Raw genomic sequence first — 21572 nt, forward strand, 5'->3', positions numbered from 1 at the left:
CTTGTCAGTTGTTGACAGGATAGCACTTTTTCTTTCCCCCCCCCCCCCCCCCCCCCCCCTCCCTCCTTCCCTCGATCTCTCTTTTTCTCTCTTCAGGCAGTGTCCATAGAAGATGGAGCCATCATAAAAGTGCATTAGCTTCTCACTTGTCTGTTCAGAAAGCCTCCATCATTGACAGACAGGTACATCAGCAAAGCTCTTGTTCTAGAGGCCTGGCAGGGTCGCAGACACGATACATGTGTGCTATAGAAAGTGAAATATGCTGTAGTATGTCAATATGTAGGATTTGGCCAGTGGAAGCCGACATTCAATGTTAAGCATGTTATGCTCTTTTTGATTCAAATTGTATTCTTGTTTGCATGTCGCATAAACTAGGTTACATCAATTATTTAAAAATATACATATTTCTTCTAGCAGCTGTTTTCTAATAGTAATAGTGGGTCTGATCTAATCAGATCTATCAGAATATATTTTTCACAATGGGTGACTGTTTTGGTTACCTTCAATTTGAAAATATAACAGTCTGCTATTTCTAATCTCGTGTTCAGTAGCAGAGGAACCTTAGCATGCAGAGCTGTAAGAGGTATCCGGTATAATGGATTGTTGCTGGCTCAACCATTGCACCGCGCCTCTTTGCGACTCTGACGTACGACCAACGTCTCCGTGGTAACTCGACCGGCCCGTGAACCGTTAACCGAGCTGGCTCAACGAAGGGGACCGGGGATTGTGTTGTAAGTGTTAAGGATCCAAGTCCATCTGCGAGTGGCGAAGGATTGGGAGGCGCATTACTGCGGCGGAGAGCTCGTGTCAGAGCGTCAAAATGCTGAATATGTGGAAAGTCAGGGAGCTGGTGGACAAAGCGTGAGTATCCTTGTACTGTAGTTTTAGTTAGCTAACGAGCGGCTAGCCATTTCCTGCAAGGCCCATAGCGGTACCGTAGCTCTCTCGCTAGCGGTCTTCATTACCGACCAGGGAAACGCGCAATGGTGCCGTGACGTCACACCGCTTTCACAGCTGACAGTCCATCCATGGCTAACCAGCTACGGCTAGTTGTGGCAAGCTAACCGGCAACCTGGTGTTCAACATTATATGCTGTGTGGTATTAGGCGCTGTACACACTGATACGGTTAGCCGTGGCCTCTAAATGCAATCCATCTTATCCCTACACTCAATCTGTTTAGGGGAAAAAAAGCATTCAAGATAGACTAGCTAGCTGGCTAATAAAGCTAGCTAGTTGGCAAAGTCAGCTAGCACAGTGGCTAATGTGGAGCCTGGTCCTCGCCCGTCCCGCAACTAAACATCCTTGTTGTGTGTGTGTTCCCTTTGCCAACGTTTTGATATAATACATGATTAGATACTACGTATTAGCTAAAGTTAAATATATCAAAACAATGTGAGGGGGGCTAGCATTACCGACGGCAGAAGACTAGGCTAGCTAGAGCTAATTCGCCTAATAACAAAGCTAACGTTACCCGTTATTCCATTACCCCCCCCCCCCCCCCACACACACACACACACACACACACACACACACACACACTGCACAAGCTAGCTGCTTCTAGAAAACATGTCTACAGTCAGTAGCTATTGTAAGCGTCATCCAGCAAATAGAAAGTATAATCGAAAATATTTTGAATTACTGAAAATATTGGCTAGTTAAGTTAACTAGCTAGAAGGCCTAATGTTTGATAATAATAGCTAACTAAATATGTTTCGTATGCGTTTACAATGTTGTTGTTTTTCATAACTACTGTAGGCCTACAGTTGAAACGTATCGCATGTGTCAAAAGTGACTTTCTGCAAAAAACGAATTCCTGTAAATACATCTACAGCTCATTGTATCTGGATCGAACAATACATAACATAACAAACACAATACTTGCTGGCTTTTGTATTTCTTGGAGAGGGATGTGATATGACTAGCTTTGGAGGATAGGTGCATTTTTGCATTAACAGGTTTAAAAAGTTGCCTTACGTTTTCATGATGACCAGAAAATCCTATAGTAATTAGCAGATTATGCTGATGCACAACAGAAATTCATTTGTGCGTGACTGACATTGTGTGTCTGTCCTGGCCAGTGGATTGTCTACAGGCGGCCCAAATACTGTATTACTTGAGCAGTAGTGCCAGGTTACTGAGTTAAGGAGGAACTAGGGTAGTAACCGGTAATTGAGTTAAGGAGGGTTAAAGCATTTTACACTGTTTTTATGAGTAAAAACATGGTTTCAAGAAGAATTATGTCAACAAGTGAAGGGACTTTGATGGATTATTGACGTCAGTAAGTGAAGCCTAACACAGACTATCTATGTGCAGGTTAACATGGATCATGGACACTTTAGGCCTGTAAATAAGATCACAGTTAGAAATGTATCCCTTTCAACTATGTTCTCAATTCAGATCACAGGTAAGCCTACTGCAAAGAATGGAGGCAAGGGGAGCATCCTTATTGGGACCATCTGTAGGGTAGCCAGGCTACAGTAATGGATGCAAGAGTCTGCCTGCCATCTGTTAGACATGCATGGCTACAGATGAATAGGTTCTGTTATTGATATGTCTGGCCTGACCCAGCCAGGAGACCGGAGGGAAAGAGGCCTGACACAGATATCGACGACTCAGGGTCTCAGTGAAGAGAGGGACTGAGACTCAGGAATCTACATAGCTGCCTGCCAGACTGCATCATCAGCAGATAGCAGCAGCAGCAACAACAACGCAAACACATGTTGTTACATCCAATCAACCACACACTGACAACTACCAGCAACAATGTTGACTGTGTGTGGGGCTTAGCAACAACTTCACCCCATCTTGCACACTGGCAGATCAATAGGGGCACTATTACTCAGTCCCTAGACACATACACACATCGTCTGCACTTGCTGAAGGAGGTGTATTTCTGAGATACTCGGATGATTCATCGTCCTCATCCTCAGTCTGACTCTTCTGAAGCAGCAGGTAGCTGGACTCTTTCTTCTGCCCCAGGGATAGAAGCACTTGGAAGGGTTCTGTGTGTGTGTCCTTGCCTGTCCGTAGCGCAGCAGAACAAACACCACGCCAGCACTGTGGAACAAAGAGGAGCAAGAAGCACTACACTTTGTCTGCTTCTTACACACACACACACACACACACACACACACACACAGGAAGGCCCCACTTACCTGCTTAAGTCTCATCTGAAGTGAAGGATCTCACACTCAGTAGGCTGCTCTGGTGTGTGTTTTGTGTGTGTGTGTGTGTGTGTGTGTGCATGCTCATATCAGTCTCAGCCTGCTTGATATACTCACATCTGCAGGCTCAGTGTTGAGGCCCTGTGTCTCTGTATAAACCTCTGTCATTCATTATTCAGTTCACTGAGATTCTACCGGTTGTCTTGAAGTAGCTTCAAGAGGAGAAGAACACTTTTCCTTCTCTCTTTCCCTTTCCGTTTTTGCTCACTTCATCTACAGTTCCATCTCTCTCACTGTAATGGTAATCCACTCTCTGTGAGACCTGTGAGCTTCACACAAACACAGCCGTGTTTCCTCCCCTGCGGACTGTTAGCCAGCTGCTTGTTAGAGATAGCCCTGGAGTTACCCGTATAGAGCTATCTGTAGGGCTAGCCCTGCAGTTACCTGTATAGAGTTATCTGTAGAGCTAGCCGTGGAGTTACCCTTATAGAGCTATCTGTAGAGCTAGCCCTAGAGTTACCCTTATAGAGATATATGTAGAGCTAGCCCTGGAGTTACCCTTATAGAGCTATCTGTAGAGCTAGCCCTGGAGTTACCCGTATAGAGCTATCTGTAAAACTAGCCCTGCAGTTACCCGTATAGAGCTATCTGTAGAGCTATCCTTGCAGTTACCCGTATAGAGCTAGCCCTGGAGCTTCGTTCTCTATCTCTGCCTCTTTTCGTAGTGTCTTTAATTGATCCCTCCGTCTGCTCCTGCGTGGCTGGCTACTTGACATTTGACCTTCAGTCTGTTGAGGGTTAAATCTAACAACACCATCTGGTCTGACCAGGTCAGGAGTCAGCTAAGATGAACCTGAATGTTCCCTTGTCAAAAAGCCAATCATTAAAATAAGCTACTTGAGATGTACTTGATTTAGCCCTTTTCAAACACAAACATTGGGTCTCATTGCCCTATCTCAAGTCCTGCTCCAGTAGAAAAACCACACTGGCCTCATACTTGAATGGAAATTGATGATGATGTAACATCCAGGTGAAGTATTCTGGCCAAATAGAACTTCCTGTTTTGGTTTCCATTCAACTGTTCTCTTTATTTCATAGACCGCAGGTTTTCTCAAAATGTCTGTTTCTTGCTAGTGTGCGTGTGTGTTTTCCTGCTGCATGTGTGGCCTGTGTGTGTACACTTGTCAGGTCAGGTGGTTAATATTTGAGCAGGCTGAGTGCTTGTGTCTGTCTGCTGGTGTTATTGTCATGGTCCTGTCAAAATGCCTCTCTGATAACACCAGATGTTGGAGGGTCAGCCTGCCAGCCTGTCTGTCTGTCTGACCATTGGTTGCCTGTCTGTCTGTCTCTGTCTGTCTAGCTCAGCGAAGAACGGATTTCTGTTTGTTGAATAGTGCTGCACTTTACTGCAGAGTCTTAGCAGGGGAGTCTGTAAGTAGCGTGTGTGTGTGTCCCGTAGCACCAACGTGGTAATGAACTACTCAGAGATCGAGTCCAAGGTGAGGGAGGCCACCAACGATGACCCCTGGGGACCTTCAGGACAGCTGATGGGGGAGATCGCCAAGTGAGCACACACACACACACACACACACACACTTAAAGACACATCATAGCCGCTTTTCCACTTCTCTGTAACCGGCTAGTCTCGACTCAACTCAACGCATGCTTTGATTTCCACTGCTCTACTGTACCCCCTCAATGTAGCTGGTTGTCATAGCAATGCTGCATTACCGCTGTGGCTTGGTCTTTGACACACCCCTCTCTCTGGATCCTTTCATCAGCAACACGAGGACGTCTTCACCTCAACTGATAACAGCTTGGTTAGGCTGCTATTTCATTGAATAGTCCAGTGAATAAAACAATTTCGGGCTCTATTATAAACAACAGCTCTATTTTAGTCCGCTACAAAGTACCTGGCTATTTTCAAATGGGGGCTTTGTGCAGGATGTTTTGTGTCAAGATTCCCTCTGACCAATCAGTGGTATGCAGTGTTTTCACATCACTTTTTGGTCTTGGCTCTCATGGAGCCACGGCGAAGGTGCTACTAAAAAAAAGGAGGATCGAGTCAAGCCGGTACCGTGTAGTGGAAAAGGGGCAAAACACACACACACACACAATGATACACGCACACAAATCATCACAGATCACATTACATGTCCATCAAGATTACTAGATAGAGATTACTCATACCACACAAATCTCATGTTGCCCTCCAGGTCCACCTTTATGTATGAGCAGTTCCCTGAGGTGATGAACATGTTGTGGACCCGGATGTTGAAGGACAACAAGAAGAACTGGAGGAGGGTTTACAAGGCTCTGCTGCTGCTGGCCTACCTGATCAGAAACGGCTCCGAGAGGGTAGTGACCAGCGCCCGGGAACACATCTATGACCTGCGCTCCCTGGAGAACTACCACTTCATAGGTGAGGACCAGGAAGTACTATTATTTCATAGATAACAACCAGGAAGTAGAACAGGAAGTACTACCGCTTCATAGTTAAGGACCAGGGGCCAAATGTACAAAGCTGTGTACATGTGTACAGGTGTTTTTACACAGTTTCAGATTTATGAAATAGGACGTGTCGTGAGAATGTCCATACCTTCGGAGCACTAAAACCCAAGCGTACGCCATGTTTTGAGATGTGATACGACGACACAGTGACCGAAAGGCAGAAAGAAAGTGCATGCAGTACAAGTCTGTTTCACTTGATCTACAGTTCCTCTTCTTTTCGTTTCACTGAAGTGTGATATTATGGTCTTCAAGGTCTTTTGAGCTGCAAGGGTTGGGTAGTAGAGGGCAGACAAGGCAGTGCTTCATAGTCTGGTCTGCTTCTCCACATTCACAGGTGGTTGGGCCAGTCTTGAAGCCCCTTCTGACCAGAGCAATCATCAATCAGGGTTTATCTTTGGATCATCCTGTTTTTGTTCTGAGGCGATTGGAAAACGCTCAATCGCCTCGAAACGAGAACAGGACGATCCAAAGATAAATTCCTAAGTGCCGTTGTACTCCCGGAACAAGTGCGTCTTGAGCCTTTTCTTGAAGGTGGGGAGACAGTCAGTGTCTCTGATGGAGGTGTGGAGTTGATTCCACCACTGGGGGGCCAGACAGGAGAAGAGCTTGTGTTGGGACCGGGCGCTCTTGAGCGGTGGGACCACCAAACGGTTGTCAGAAGAAGACCGTAGGTGGCGGGTGGGGGTGTAAGGCTGGAGGAGAGACTTGATGTAGTCGGATGCAGTCCCGTTCACTGCTCGGAAGGTCAATACCAGGGTCTTGAATCTGATACGGGCTGTGATGGGAAGCCAGTGAAGGGAGATGAGGAGCGGGTTAACATGGGAGTGTCTTGGTAGATTGAAGACCAGGCGGGCTGCTGCGTTCTGAATCCTCTGGAGAGAGCTGGTTGAGGAGCGAGTTGCAGTCGTCCAACTTTGAGAGGACAAGTGCTTGGACTAGCAGCTGGGTGGAATGCTCAGACAGGTATCTCCTGATCTTCCGGATGTTGTAAGGGTGAATCTACACGACCGGGAGACCGCAGCAATGTGGGCTGTGAGGGAGAGCTCGTCATTCATGGTAACCCCGAGGTTCCTGGCAGAGGATGAAGGGGTCACCGGATGATGAGGAGTTCTGTTTTGGCTAGGTTCAGCTGGAGGTGGTGCTTGGTCATCCAGGCGGAGATGTCCTAGCTGAGATCCCCGGATCAGTCGGGGGAAACGACAGGTAAAGCTGCGTGTTGTCAGCGTAGCAGTGGTAGGAGAAGCCGTGGGAGGTGATGATTGGTCTAAGCGAGGTGGTGTACAGGGAGAAGAGGAGGGGTCTAAGGACGGAGCCCTGTGGGACACCAGTGGAGAGCTGGCGAGGGCCTGACACTTTGCCTCCCCAGGAGACCTGGTAGGATCTTCCCGACAAGTAGGATGGGATCCACTGCCCGTGATGCCCATCTCAGAAAGTCAGGCGAGCGGGATTTGATGGTTAACCATATCAAATGCTGCAGAAAGGTCCAGAAGAATGATGACGGATGACCTCAAAGCCGTTCTGGCAGACTGGAGGGCATTGGTGACTGACAGGAGGGCGGTTTCTGTGAGGTGGCCAGTCTTGAAGCCCGATTGTTTGGGCTCAAGCAGGTTATTCTGAGAGAGAAAGTTTGACAGTTGGTTTGATACAGCGCGTTCAATTGTTTTTGAAAAAAAGGGTAGCAGTGATACCGGTCTGTAGTTCTGGAGGACGGCTGGGTTAAGGGAGGGTTTTTGGAGTAGAGGGCTAACTCTGGCCTGTTTGAAGGCAGAGGGGAAACTGCCGGAAGTAAGAGAGGGAGAGATGGTTTGAAAGAGAGGGGAGGGGACTGGATCAAGGGGACAGGAGGTGGGGCGATGAGAAAGAATGAGGTTAGAGATCTCTGCCTCAGACAGGGGAGATAAAGAGTTTAGAGTTTAGTTTATTTCTCTGGGTCTTGCAGCTGTTTGATTTGCTGAAATTATTTTGAAATGTTATGTTCTACTAGCCATTTGCCTATTCTAGCAAGTCACTGTATTTCTAAGCCCTGAGAGTGTAATAGACGACACAGTAAATAATTCAAGTGTTAAATTAGCTGCACGGTCTGTAGAGATCTTGGGACACAGACACTTTTTTGTTCTAAAACCGGGCTATAAGCCGCTTTGAAATATAAGCCGTACAAACACAAGAAAACTGTGAAATCAGGGTACAAGCCGCCGCTTTATTTCTGAAAAATACGGTAGGTCTATTTTCTTGCAACTGGTCCCTGTTCATTTAAACCACTTAGTAACCATGAGAGGAAATACATCCGCATCAGAATCATTCTTAATATGTATGTTTGTGTGTGTTTGTCCAGACGAGAGTGGGAAAGACCAGGGCATCAACGTGCGTCAGAAGGTGAAGGAGATGGTGGAATTTGTGCAGGATGATGATCGTCTGAGAGAGGAGAGGAAGAAGGCCAAGAAGAACAAGGACAAGTACATAGGAGTGTCCTCAAACAGTACGGGAGGGAGCTTCAAGACCTGTAAGAACAACGCACATCCTCATACATAGACACATACACACTCACACATACTCACACACACACACAACCGCACACTCACATCCTCACACACAGACACATACACACTCACATACTGACACACACAACCACTTACACCCAACCACACACTCACACACACACGACCGCACACGCACACACACACCCATACACACAACTACTCACTTACACAATAACACACATGACTACTCACACAACAACACACACTCAAGGCCGATTTATACTTTTCCGACTCCGTTACGGACAGACGCTTGCACGGAGTCGGACGGATTGGTTGAATTTATACTACTCCGACGGCTCTGCGTGCTGAAAGCAATTCACCGCCAGAACAGTAAATGGCGCTTCACTGCGATGCTAGTTAGGTTATCGAAAAGTCAGAGCAAATTTACAAATGAGCCGTTTCATCAATAAAATAAGCACATTGTCAGCAACTACACTAGACATTTCTCGTTCCATTTTAATTCAGATGCTGATTGTTTAGCTGAGATGCATGCGGCTAAACATGTACTGTTTAGCTGAAATATGAATTTTAAAAACTTACAACAATGGCGGTCAAAGGATTCTTTTCTCTTGTTGGTCACGTCAACCCCGCCCCCACCCCTGATGCAAGTGGTTCTTAATACGGACCAATCACAGCCAAGGGGTATCCGTAAAATGACAGACTGACGGACGGATAGTCAGGAAAATCAGGAGGTGCACGTAGAGCTCTCAGAGGGGCTCGGAGAGGGAGTTCCTTGACGGAGAGGGCGTTCCCTGCGTTCCGTAAAAACGCAGAAGTATAAATTGGCCTTTACACACAACCACACTCACACATAACCATAACCGCACACTCAACCACACACACTCACACCCAATCGTACATACTCACACCAAACCACACACACACACACTACCTGGAGTAGGGCAGGTGTCACTCTGGTCTTACTGGCTCATTGCTTCATCATATTTCCTAGACAGCTCTCATCCTACTTGTCCTTCTCCCTGCGCCCCTCCCTCCCTTCCACCCCTCTCCTCCCGTGATCCCAAGGGCCCTCCCCCTTCCTCGTCTGATGATCTTTTGATTGGTGCTCCACTGATCTCCGAGCCAATCAGCTTTCATCTCCTCCCTCATCAGTATCAGAAGCATCATCTGTCGCACTTCTGATCATCATGTTGGTTATGGGAAACTTCTAGAAAACTTAACCCTCCTCATTCTCTCTCTTTCTCCCTGATCTAGTCTTTAATTAAGGGGGCTTGTGTTTTCTTGCCACTTCATTACAGCATACAACCCCCCCAACACACACACACAAAATTGTTGATTTATCCATCCCACTATCAGACGAAGAGGATAGTTATTTTTACTGAAGCTTGATTGATTCCGGTCTTTGATTCCTGAATACTTTGATTCCTGTCATCATTTGCCAAGTCTGTGTTCCTATTTGTCAGTTAATGAGGCAGGGGAGGGCTCCAGGACGGGAGGTGAGAGGGGGTGATGGGGGGGGGGGGGAATAGGGGCAAAGGGAATGGGGGGTGTGGGGGGGGGGGCTGCTGTCTCTGGATTGTTAAGACGGAGGCCTTTTGTTACCTGTTATAAATGCTGACGCTCTATGTCTGCTTTTCGTGTGTGTGCGTGTCCCTAGCATCCGAATGTCTGGAGGGCGAGTCCAAGGGAAAGTGGGAGGAGGACTGGGACAAGAGCAAGGGGGCATTCCCCTTCAGCGAGAAGCTCGGAGAGATCAGCGATAAGATCGGCAGCACCATCGACGACACCATCAACAAGTTCAGGAAGAAGGACCGAGACGATTCCCCAGACCGACTCAGGTACGAACGACTTCCCCCGACAGGCTCAACTATGAACTGTCCGGCGAGTCACTGTGATTGACTCCAGCCTGGCTCCTCCCCCCTCTCCTCAGTGATGGCGAGGATGACCGCGCCTCCAGGAACGGCCGGACGGGGAAGCTGGAGTTCAAAGACGAGGAGGAGACCGTGACGACCAAGAGCATCCAGATCACCCAGGCGACGGAGACGACCACCACCACCACGCGCAAGCGAGGCGGAGTTCCCTCCAAGACGGTGGACCTGGGCGCGGCCGCACATTACACTGGGGACGGGGGCAGCCCTGTGGCTGAGAACGGCAAGGTACACACACACACACACCTGGTACACACACACAAACCTGGAACACACACACGCCTGGTACACAAACACACACACACCTGGTACATGCACAAACACACATCTGACACATACATGCGCACACACACACATGCGTACACACACATGCGTACACACACACACACACAATTACACACATATACCTGGTCCACACGCACACATCTGTTACACACACACAAACACACCTGGAATATACTGGATGCAGACACGGTAGACCAGTGGTGTGTGTGTAACTGCCCTCCAGTGGTTAAACCAGGAACTGTAACTTTGTCTCTGATCAAGGGTGTCTTTACTCATTGACTGTACTTTTTACTAAATGTTGATTGGTTAGTTGGGTGGTATAAAAGTCAAGAAGCTTCTGGAGAGTTGACAGCCTCTTGTCACATCTGGCGGTTAGCTAGCAAAATTTAGTTTTGAGTTTTTGAGCGAAACAAGGAAAAAAAGAGTTATCGAATTAGGATATTTCTTTATGATTTTTTATTTTTTGCTCTTTGGGAGAGGGGGCAGTTAGGGTTGTTGGATTGTAGGCTATTAAACCTGAGAGCAATTTGCTTCCGTATTACATCTGGCTAACGCACACTGATACAGCAGCACTCATGTCAGGTTCGCTCGCTTGCTCTGTTCACCTTGCTGGTTTTAGCCATGCATAGGTGTTTGATGGTGTAGGTGTCTTCCGAAGCCAAAAAGTAGTAGCACCGGTGAGTCTGATGATACTGGTTGTGGTATCTTGATAAGCAACAATACAGACCATTCAAAGATCAATGAACTAAAAGTTTCTCTCATATTGCACCAAATTGAAGTTTTCAACTGTTTAAAATTGTAAAATTGCTAACATTTAAATGCCGCCCCAATGTCGCATTGCCCCCCTACTCAAGTGGACTAGAACCGGGCCTGTTGGGAAGTCTTTCATAGGCCGTGCCTGAACTGCACTAACGTAGCAATCATACCAGAGTTTCTTTTAATCAAACCAAACCTGCCAAATGTGAACACACTCTAATACTGCTATAAGGAACTTATCCTCTCTCTCCCTCTGTCTCTCTTTTCTCTTTGTTTGTCTCTCTGCTCCCTTTTGCACTCTCTCTCTCTCCCCCCCTTCCCCCCCCCCCCCCCCCCCCCCCCCCCTTCCTTTCCAGTCGTCGGTCAGCCAGTCATCCAGTAGTGGCCTTGCAGACCTGCTGATGGTGGACCCTGGCTCCACGACCACTCCTCCTACAGGTGAGAACATAGAACCTGGATGATGATGGTAATGATCACGTTGATAGAGAGGGAGAGAGGGACAGCTAACATGTCTGATCCTCTTCCTCCTTCAATCACTGTCTCACTCTGACAAGGCAGCAATATCTTACTTGTGTGTGTGTGTGCGCGCCTCCAGGTGGAACCTCAGACCTCATCGGGGGCTTTGCAGACTTCTCCTCACCAGCTGCCTCTGCCAGCCTGCCCTCTTCTGGTACTCTCTCTCTGTCTCTTTCTCTTCTTCACCTGTATCTCTCTCTCTACCTCATCTGTGTGCTCTGTCTGTCTCTCCCTTTACCTCAACTGTCTGTCTCTCTACCGCACCTGTCTCTCGCTACCTCACCTGTCTGTCGGCCTCACCTATCTTTTCCTCTATCTCACCCGTCTGTCGGCCTCAATTGTCTCTCTACCTTGCACGTTCCTCTCTTAGCCTCACCTGTCTGTTTTTACCTCAGCGGTCAAACTCGGGTGCTCAAACTCACCTGTCTGTGTGTCCTGTCTCTCTGTACCTCATCCGTCTACGTCACCTTTCTTTCTCTACCTCACCTGTCTCTCTCTCTACTTCCCCTGTCTCTCTACCTCAACTGTATGTCTCTGTACCTCACTTGTTTGTCTTTCCACCTCGTCTGTCTGTCTGTCTGTCTGTCCAACTGTATGTTCTCCTTTCAATAAAGAGGGATTGAAGGAAAGCGAGGGACTGAGGGGAGAGATAGAGGAGAGAGAGAGAGAGAGAGAGAGAGAGAGAGAGAGAGAGAGAGAGAGCTGTAAATAATAGATGGCTGGTGTGTGAGCGACCAGATGGAGCAGCTAACTGAGCTACTAGCTGAGCTGCTGAGAGTGATGGGGACAGACACCTGTCATCCTCTTACATCCTCACCATCTTCCCTTCCCACACACCCACCATAGACCCTTCTGGCAGTGCCCTCCTGCACACACACTAAACACACCTTCTAGCCCCATACTTCTACCCCCATCTCCCAACATACACTACCAGTCTCCAGAGTGTGCAGGAGCCAGTACCAGTATGGGAGGTGTGTGTGTGTGTGTGGTCCAGGTGTTGTCATTCTCCCTCTGTTCAGTGTCAGCTTTCATCAGTGTCTGACTGTGAGGTTGTTACCCCCCTGGGGCAATAAACAGTTCCCCTCCGTGCGTGTGTGTGGGTTTGTGTGTGTGCTACTGTTAACTCGTTATGGGACCACTTTGACAAAGTGTCGCCCCTTTGAGAACAACCAGTAACATCTTTCCCTCCTCCTGTGTCCCTGTCTCCAGTACCTGCGCCGACCAATATGAACGGAGAGTTTGGCGACTGGAACGCCTTCTCCACAAGTCCGTCCGCCCCTGTAAAAAACGCCATCACCGACCTGTTTGGCGGTGTCCAATCAGCTCCAGCTCCCGCCTCCAACCCCGCCCCTCCCTCGGCAGACCTGTTTGACCTGATGGGCGGGGCTAATCACCACGCCATGCTCAGTGCCTCTCAGAGCATGACCTTCACTGTGGGCGGAGCCAGCAGTGGGCCCTGCCTCCCTCTGTCACACTCCCATCAGGTACAAGCTACATATGACTTGCTGTTTCAGGTACACGCTACACTGTGTGCTATACTTTAGACACCATTCTATACATTCATGAATGCAATACCCTGTGCGTGTGCGTGTGTGCAGAGTTTCGGGGCGTTGCGGGGCGTAGGTCTTCACACCCAGCAGCACATGGGGCTGCAGAAGCCTGGAGGTCAGGGGTCACTGCCCTCCACCTGGTCTGACCCCAGCGTCAACATCAACCTGGACTTCCTGTCAGCTGGTCTAGGAGAAAAGAACTCCCAGCCCAGCCTCAATAACATTATCCAACAACAAGGTAGGAACACCTGACTGACTCACAAACCCCTCCCCTTCCTGTGTCTGTTTCTGGTCATTGACTCCTCCCCTTCCTGTGCCTGGCCACTGATCCTCCCCTTCTTGACCCTGGTCATTGACCCCTTCTGGTCCCTGGTAATTGACTCCTCCCCTTCTTGACCCTGGTCATTGACTCCTCCCCTTTCTGTCTCCACAGGCGTTCAGCCGCCCGTCAACCTGCCCCATGGCTTTGGGGGCCTAACTCTGAACGCCCCACCTTCCATAACACCCATCAGGCCATCTACCAATCCCATAATGGCTATGGGCATGCCTGCCTCCATGGCAACCGGGACCATGGGGGTGGTCGGGGTGCCCGTGAACCCAGGGATGATGGGATTGAACATGAGCATGGGGGTGGCGCCCGCTGGCATGGGTATGCCAGGCATGGGCATGGCGCCAACCCTCAACACCGCCATGATGCCACCCAAACCAGACGCCTTCGCCAACTTTGGCAACTTTGGCAAATGAGAAGACTTTGAGCGGGGAGATGGGGAAGCCAAGATGGAAGGATGGAGGAGAGGGAGGAGTCAGTGGTGGGTGGTCAGAGGGGAGGCACAGACTACTGGAACTAAACTAAGTAACAGTGTTACTATACTCTGCCCCCTACACACCCCCTCCACCTTCTCTGGTAAGATATGAAGTGCAAAAACAGTCAGTTTGTTTTGGGCGGGGGGGGGGGGCGGGTTGGTCTAATGTCAGATAACGTCTAACCCTAACCCCCCCCCCCAATGGTCTAATGTCGGATTTTGTAAATGGCTGAGAACACATACATTCTATACTTTGAAAGCAGGAGAATGACTGGTGGAGAGAAGCGGAGGCGTGTGAGTCTTTTCTACATCCATGTTGTCATGTCTGAGCTGTGAAGAATGACCTCACCAAACCCATACCTACCCCACTGTTACACTCCTAGCTGAGGACTACAATTGATGAAGAAAAGCTGAAGTCTGCCTGTGTGTGTGTGTGTGTGTGTCTGCCTGCCTGCCTGCAGGTGTTGCTGTGTGTGCCTGTGAGAGAGAGAGACTGTGTACATACTGATCTCTGGTGTCCTAAACAAATAAATTATTGTTTTGTGTTGTCAAAGACTTTCTCAGATGTGAAAAAAGGAGGAGGAGAGAGATGGGTAGAAGGATAAAAAGGTAGAAGAGAGGGGCAAAGGGTGGAGCTTTACCATGGTCCATGAGCACTTCTGATTGGTGTAATATGTTTCTCTGTCATGATCTGACTCAACTACAGTCACCTGACCAGGGTCCTGTTCCATAAAGCCAGTTTACCGAATAAGCCAGGCTTATGTTAGTTGGACTCATTTCCATTTCATTCTGTTCCATTAAGCCAGCTCAACGTAGTTCGAACTCAGTTACTATGGCAATTTATGGTAACACTAGCCCTTGTGTAACCTTCGGGTCATTGTGACCCTTCAGTCATTGTGACCTGTGCACCGTCGTGTTGCGACAACTTTACCGAATAAAAACAAGTGAATCATTTTATTTTAACCGTTGCGCCGTCTCAGATCCCCTACAGCGCGACGGTTAAAAGAAAGATTTACAAACACAAAGCTCCCATTCTGGTGGGGTGCGATTTGAAGAAAATGCGGCTTTTTTTGCAAAAAATACGTTAGGCTATTGGATAATGTATTGGTTAGTAGGCTATTTATTTTAAACAATGTTAAAAAAGTAAATGTAGACGTGGCTAGAGGTTGAATTTATTTTTGATCAATGAAGTAAAGGCTTATAAAAAAGACTTCGACCGACGCATTCTGTCGTTCACGTCAATGATGGTGTGTCATTTTATTTTGATGAAATGGATGGTTGTCAGTAGGCCTACGTGTCTTTAAAGAGAATTGTTCTTTCGGTCGTGAACATTGCGTTTTGCAGTGATCGATAAGAGCCATGTAACTATCGGGCTGCTTAAGAATAGTAGGCCTATGCACCCGCAATTATCTTGACTTCTTGAATCTGACCTGAATTAGTTGATTTGCGTGAACTAGAATTTGCCTTTATGGAACTGCTTTTGCCCCGACTGATTTGTTACGTCAAGTCAGGTTTGGGACTTAAATCCCAATTTTTTTGGAAAGGCCTTTATGGAACAGGCTACAGGTCATTGGCTCAGGTTCACCTGGTTCTGTTGTGGTTCTAACCAATTTGGCTTCCATATAAATTCTATCTGGAAGTGTTATCTGGAAGCTCTGTGGTTTCTGTGTGTGTGTGTGTTTTCGTTTCTCTCTCCGTTAGCTGTTGTCGTCGGTAACAACAGAACAGCCTTCTGTCATGCTCGGAGGCACTACACTCCACAACGACCAAATCTTTATTTTGTTACTCTCAAGCTTATTCCATAAAGCCGTTAGTTTCATATTTTAATGAGCCTTGTCAGATTCTGTTCATGTAATATCTTATGAGATGGGAAAGGTACTCAAATGTATTCGTTTATGCAAATGAGAAGGATAAAACGCCTCATTCATAACGTTTATTTTCTTTACGGTACCGTTTACGTTTGATTGCATTTTCTGTACATCATTAAATATATCTACATCATGACTGGAACTAAATACCTTCTCTGCAGACTTAACTAGGCTTTGCCTGTGCTCTGTCTGTGTGTCTACCTGTCTGTCTCTGTGGATGCCTGTCTGCTTTTTATGTGTCTGGTTTTACTGTCTGCCTGTCTCTTAAAGAAATGTGTTCGATCAGTGGAGTTGATACTGAAATAGAGAGAGAGGGAGAGTTCCTGAACAGAGAAGGGCGATGTAGCCTACAGAGGAGAGAGGGAGACAGAGGAATTCTCTTTTGTGTGTTAAGAATGTGGCCATATGCTAATAACACCAGCGCTCAGAGGAGCACTTGATGTGTTCTGGAACTCTTCTTCTCCCCCACCCCTCATCTACTGAAGGAAACCGTGCTTTTTTCTCCTTTAAGGGTTTACAGATACTACTGCATATTATTGCACTGCAACATGCATAGATTCGCAAATTAGCCTAGGCCTACTGCATATGCCTGTTGTGAGCTGATACAGTGGCAAGCACAGAGCTTTCACTTAAACTCGCAACTTACACTAATCAGAGACTACATAAACAAGTGTGTTTTTCCTCTTCAAAGTGAGATTGTACAGTGCCATAGTGGTCTTGTCATGAAATGTCCCTCAATGTCCCTCACTCCTGAGAGCCAGTCTGTCATCTGCCATAACTCGACCAGTTTGATCCCAACATGTCGGTGCTGCAGAAAAGTAGCCTATCCGTGCAGCAAGAACCTGATTCTAATCAACAACCCCGTTAAGTGCACTCTGATGTAGCAGGTTGGGCTGTCAGCAAGGGGTGTGGTATTGTATGAAATGATGTGCTCATGAAAATATAATATAAATCTGGAAAGGGACAAGAACAGTAAAAAAAAATGCAACTGCTCAATAATTCAAGTAAACCTTTGTGACAATCCTGTAATCATCTTAAAAGACAACATTGACTTCCAGGTCTAGCAGTGTCATGTCGCCATCTAGTGGCATTTCTGAGACAACATCCGTCCTGGGACAGAGAACATGCTTGGTGTGGGGAAATTCATTTGAGTTAATCACTTATATCACTTAAAATATATATGTTTATAGAGTTCGTCTGAAAAAAACTATGCACCTTTCTGCCGATTGAATCATTTATGACGCTCTGAGTTGTTTGTATGTTGTTATATCAAATATTCTTTGTTTATGACAGATTCCATACGATTGTCATGCACAGTGACAAAGCCGCTTGCGCACCTATTTGAATTATACGAACGTTCGATAACCGTTTGTTGGCAACAGGCTTGGAGATCATCACAAAGAAAGTCCTTTCACATTTCATAGCTGGCTAACCCTGACGATCGCAACAATGGATAGGCACCCAAAACGAAGGGCACAGATGACGTTTAAGAAAGGTGAACACAAAAAAAATGAGCTTGATGTGCAACTCATCGCTAAGACAGAGGTTAGGGCTAAGGTTGAAGCAGGCCCATCATCTTCAACGGAGAAGCATGGCGGCGAAGAGCAACCGTTGAAAACGGAGGAAGGTTGTGTACGTTCAGAATGCAGCGAAGATGTTAGCAGTAGGCCTAATATAACTTTACTGACTGATAATAGATGTGACGGTGCTCTGGTCCCTAATATTTCAACACAAAAACAAAGACGAACAACTCAAGTTCAACCTGTTGAGGAAACCAGTGCGTTTGTCATTCAAAAAGTTGATGGGCCTGTCATATCCGAAGTGGTTGCTTTGACACCCACACGTGATGTTTCCAACGGAAAGCAGGATACATTTTATACTCCTCTTATCCACACTGTCGATTTACTTCAACCAGTTGCCGTAACGAAAACAGAGACGTTTTCATTTCGCCAAAATGAACAACAAATCACCCTCAGCAGAGTGCCATTCCCTGTTAACGTCCCGTTAGTGTCTGAACCTTTGGTGAGGGTTAACACTGAAGGGATGGATCTCACAATACCCCCGACAGGATCAGGTAACAAGGCCTCAATATTGTGAACTTCTTTCCTCGTTTAATAGGAGAGGGTGCTGCACTTGTGCAGCAAGATTCCAAGTTACATTTACATATTTTTCGCTCTCTCAATGCCATGCATGCCTCTGCAGCCACGGTGAACATGCCTGAGAATGCAACGCGGAACGGTTACATCAAGAGGCCCATGAACGCCTTCATGGTGTGGGCCAGGATCCACCGGCCTGCCCTGTCCAGGATCAACCCCACCGCCAACAATGCCGACATCAGCGTCCAGCTGGGGTATGAGTGGAGCCGTCTGACTGAGGTGCAGAAGATGCCTTACTATGAAGAATCCCGCAGGCTCAAAGACGTCCACAGGCAAAAGTATCCAGGTAGGACAGCATGTCAACTTGCTATAGCCCAGTTTAACATTGTATCCTACAGAAGACACGTTTTTTGGGGAGTGAAGAGCTTAGCTACCTTCTCTCTCTGGATCTTCTCCTTTGGCAGGTTGGATCTACCAGCCTAGAGCAGGGAGGAAAAGAGGGTATGTTGTGACCTCTGAGACACCTGGGCCCTCCTCTTCCTCCTCCACCGTTTCCAGTGGTTCTGATCCACAGGCCTACACACACACAAGCATGGGCCAGACCAGAACCCCAGGCCCAGCCACCCTGAACTCCTTTAGTCCATACATGCTAGACTCAGCCACAGGTAGGAGAGTTGTCACACACACTCAAAAGCCCAGCAGCATCAGGTCCAACGCAGGGGTTGTGTGTCTGTGTCCAGCAGGTTCAGGTGACCACCTAGTCCAAGTGTCTGACTCTACAGTCAGTCAGACCCACAGCTCCGCACCCCAATATTACCAGTCATCCAGCCCCCAGCCTACCACTGTGACCCCTTCCCCCCAAAGCAGGCGTCCTAGGGCCAGCCTGGCCCCCAACCCCAACTCCTCCAGCCCTGAAGCCACCCGCAGGCCCTATACCAGAAGGGCTAGCAAGCGCCCTTACTACAGGATGGCTTCAGAGGTGCCGTCATGCAACATGGCCGCCTGCTCCAGGCCCCCACAGCTGCCTGGTCTGACACACCCACACCTGTACCCATCCACCTCCGTGCCTCACTTCTTCTCTGGTCCTCGCTATCCCTTCAACCCCTCCTTCTTCTTCCCGGGAAGTCCGTTCTATCCCACAGGGTGAGAACGCACGTGTACACAGACCATAGACACACACATGCTCCCACACACATGCACATGCTCCTACACATACATGCTGTACACACGCTCACACACACACACATGCTCCCACACACATACTATACACACACGCAAACATGCTCACACACACACATACTGCACACACACACAAACACATATGCACCCATACACCACAGACTCCCACAGCCACAGTCTAACTATACTGTGGAGACATCCATCCTTACCCCGCTCTTCTCTCTCTCTCCCGGCCCCCAGCTTCCCCATGGGGTCCTACTCATATCCAGAGCGGCCCAACCCCATGGCCGACGTCATTGGCTTCTACGAGCAGCGCTTCCAGAGGCACGAGGCCCTCCTCTCTGCTTTGAACAGGGACTACCTGTACCAGGACCCAGCGGCCAGCGCAGAGAGTGAGGGCAGCGGCCACGCCCACCCCCCTCCTCCACCCCCATCCTGCAGCGAGTACCTGAGCACGGCGCCGGGGCTGGACGTGGGCGCCCTGGAGACGGTGTTCACCACGCCGTCCCCGGAGAACCTCACTCGTGTTCAGAGGGTCTACACAGCCGTGGAGAACCAAGAGGAGGAAGTCCGCGTTCTGAGAATCCTTTAGGAGCGCAGAGGCATCCAGCGGAGTCTTTTCAAAGCCATGTGCTTGTGTTATTAAGTGCATGAATGTATGTGTCTTTGGGAAATACGTTGTGTTTGTGTGGTGGTTATAAACAAAAACAAGAAATGCAACGTTCAGATAAAATAAATAAAAGTTTGTTTGAAAAATATTTCTAATTGTTGTAAGAATACAAAAATAAAAGACATCTTTATTTATTCTGTTGACATCACTTTGTATATTTTGGGGGATTGGAGTGACTGCACACTTAAATAAAAATTAGGGCTGGGAAAGTGAACGCGTTTATCTTGGCAATTCATTTCTAATGTGTGCTACTACCGCAAGACCATTTTCAAGTTCAAGTCTTTTATTTGTCAGGTACACAGAACAACACAAGGTCAGACTGGGCACTGACATTTTTAAGACAAGACAACGCAAGCACCTGGCATAACATATAAGTACACAGAACATAATTTACATCTATGCTGAGCTTAAATAAGTGAAATTTCCTAAATATACAGATAGCAATAAATAATCGACTATACTAACCCTAATACTAAAACTTCCTAAATATACAGATAACAATAAATAATACACTATACTAACCCTAAATGCACATAATACCTATTACAACCCTATAACCTATTCTAACCTAGGTGGAGTACAGTACAATAGCGCAAAATTGCAGGTCAGTGACTATGTCAATGACCATACAGGAGCCTGATGGCGAAATACAGTGAGGTACAGTAGTGCAGTGATACTGATAGTGCAACCAGTACTGAAAGTGACAGTGTATAAGTGACTAGTGTGCAGTAAATCAATGTCCATATCAGTGTCCATTCAGAAGCCTGATGGCCCTTGGGTAGAAACTGTTGTCCAGTCTGCGTGTGCGCGACCGGATGCTGCGGTAACGCCTGCCAGAAGGCAACGGGGTAAAGAGACTGAAGGATGGGTGGGAACAGTCTCTTAGAATACTGCCAGCTTTCCTGAGGCAACGTGTGTGGTAGGTATCCTGTAGGGCTGGGAGCTTCCTGCCGATGATGAACTCAGCAGAACGGACCTCAGACCACACTTCGTAGGGCCTTGCGGTCCCTGTCTGTGCAGCTCCCATACCACACTGTAATGCAACCAGTCAGAATGCTCTCTATAGTGCATCTGTAAAAGTTAGTGAGGATGACTGAGTCCATACCAAACTTCTTCAGTCTCCTCAGAAAGAAGAGGCGTTTACGGGCCGCTTTGACCACCTTGTCCGTGTGAACAGTCCAGGTGAGGTCGTTGCTGATGTTCACCCCGAAGAACTTGAAGCAGCTGACCTGAACGGGGGGCTGGACGTCGGCGCCTTGGAGACGGTGTTCACCACGCCGTCCCCGGAGAACCTCACTCGTGTTCAGAGGGTCTACACAGCCATGGAGAACCAAGAGGAGGGAGTGTGTGTTCTGAGAATCCTTTAGGAGCGCCGGCATCCAGCTGAGTCTTTTTAAGGAACTTGAAGCAGCTGACCTTCTCCACTTCAGATCCGTTGATGAGTAGGGGTGCATGCTCCTTCTCCTGCCGACCCCTATAGTCCACAATCATCTCCTTGGTCTTCCTGATGTTGAGAGAGAGGTTATTGTCCTGGCACCATGATGTCAGGGTGTCAACCTCCTCTCTGTAGGCTGACTCGTCACTGTCAGAGATGAGGCCCACGATGGTTGTGTCGTCAGCAAACTTAACAAGTAGGTTGGAGCTGTGCGTTGCCGCACAGTCGTGAGTGAACAAGGAGAATTTTCGAAATTTTTAGCATTTTTGCTTCTATGGAACTCGAAAAAACATTATTTGCAACAGGAAACGT

General features: G+C 47.8%; 3 protein-coding genes across 4 annotated transcripts; all 3 read left to right on the forward strand.

The window, feature by feature from the left end:
* Positions 1-626: 626 nt before the first annotated feature.
* On the forward strand, positions 627-14275 carry LOC124482776 (clathrin interactor 1-like). Of its 2 annotated transcripts, XM_047043276.1 has the most exons (11): positions 627-861; positions 4625-4729; positions 5382-5587; positions 8009-8176; positions 9832-10012; positions 10105-10330; positions 11500-11581; positions 11739-11813; positions 12869-13143; positions 13258-13447; positions 13643-14275. In XM_047043276.1, exons 1-11 carry the CDS (start codon positions 821-823, stop codon positions 13951-13953), a joined length of 1860 nt encoding a protein of 619 aa, XP_046899232.1. In that variant the 5' UTR covers positions 627-820; the 3' UTR covers positions 13954-14275. The 2 variants fall into 2 exon arrangements, with proteins under 2 accessions (XP_046899232.1, XP_046899233.1); XM_047043277.1 differs by lacking the exon at positions 11739-11813 and having other exon boundaries at positions 628-861.
* On the forward strand, positions 13987-19828 carry LOC124482777 (transcription factor SOX-30-like). The gene is made up of 4 exons (XM_047043279.1): positions 13987-14113; positions 18083-18322; positions 18441-19119; positions 19396-19828. The coding sequence occupies exons 1-4, from the start codon at positions 13987-13989 to the stop codon at positions 19745-19747; spliced, it is 1398 nt and encodes a 465-aa protein (XP_046899235.1). The 3' UTR covers positions 19748-19828.
* LOC124482778 lies at positions 16803-18057 on the forward strand. Its single transcript, XM_047043280.1, has one exon. It carries the CDS (start codon positions 17330-17332, stop codon positions 17975-17977), a length of 648 nt encoding a protein of 215 aa, XP_046899236.1. The 5' UTR covers positions 16803-17329; the 3' UTR covers positions 17978-18057.
* Positions 19829-21572: the final 1744 nt, after the last annotated feature.

The sequence above is a fragment of the Hypomesus transpacificus genome, chromosome 20, assembly GCF_021917145.1.
Source record: "Hypomesus transpacificus isolate Combined female chromosome 20, fHypTra1, whole genome shotgun sequence".
Lineage (NCBI taxonomy): Eukaryota > Metazoa > Chordata > Actinopteri > Osmeriformes > Osmeridae > Hypomesus > Hypomesus transpacificus.

Excerpts from the sequence above, each read along its gene's own strand:
- LOC124482776 (XM_047043276.1), top strand. The coding sequence starts at position 821 with ATGCTGAATATGTGGAAAGTCAGGGAGCTGGTGGACAAAGC. Across the intron at positions 4,730-5,381 it reads CTGATGGGGGAGATCGCCAA|GTCCACCTTTATGTATGAGC; the intron begins GTGAGCACACAC and ends GTTGCCCTCCAG. Across the intron at positions 10,013-10,104 it reads GATTCCCCAGACCGACTCAG|TGATGGCGAGGATGACCGCG; the intron begins GTACGAACGACT and ends CCCTCTCCTCAG.
- LOC124482777 (XM_047043279.1), top strand. The coding sequence starts at position 13,987 with ATGGAAGGATGGAGGAGAGGGAGGAGTCAGTGGTGGGTGGTCAGAGGG. Across the intron at positions 14,114-18,082 it reads CACCCCCTCCACCTTCTCTG|CCACGGTGAACATGCCTGAG; the intron begins GTAAGATATGAA and ends ATGCCTCTGCAG. Across the intron at positions 19,120-19,395 it reads AGTCCGTTCTATCCCACAGG|CTTCCCCATGGGGTCCTACT; the intron begins GTGAGAACGCAC and ends CCCGGCCCCCAG.
- LOC124482778 (XM_047043280.1), top strand. The coding sequence starts at position 17,330 with ATGGATAGGCACCCAAAACGAAGGGCACAGATGACGTTTAAGAAAGGT.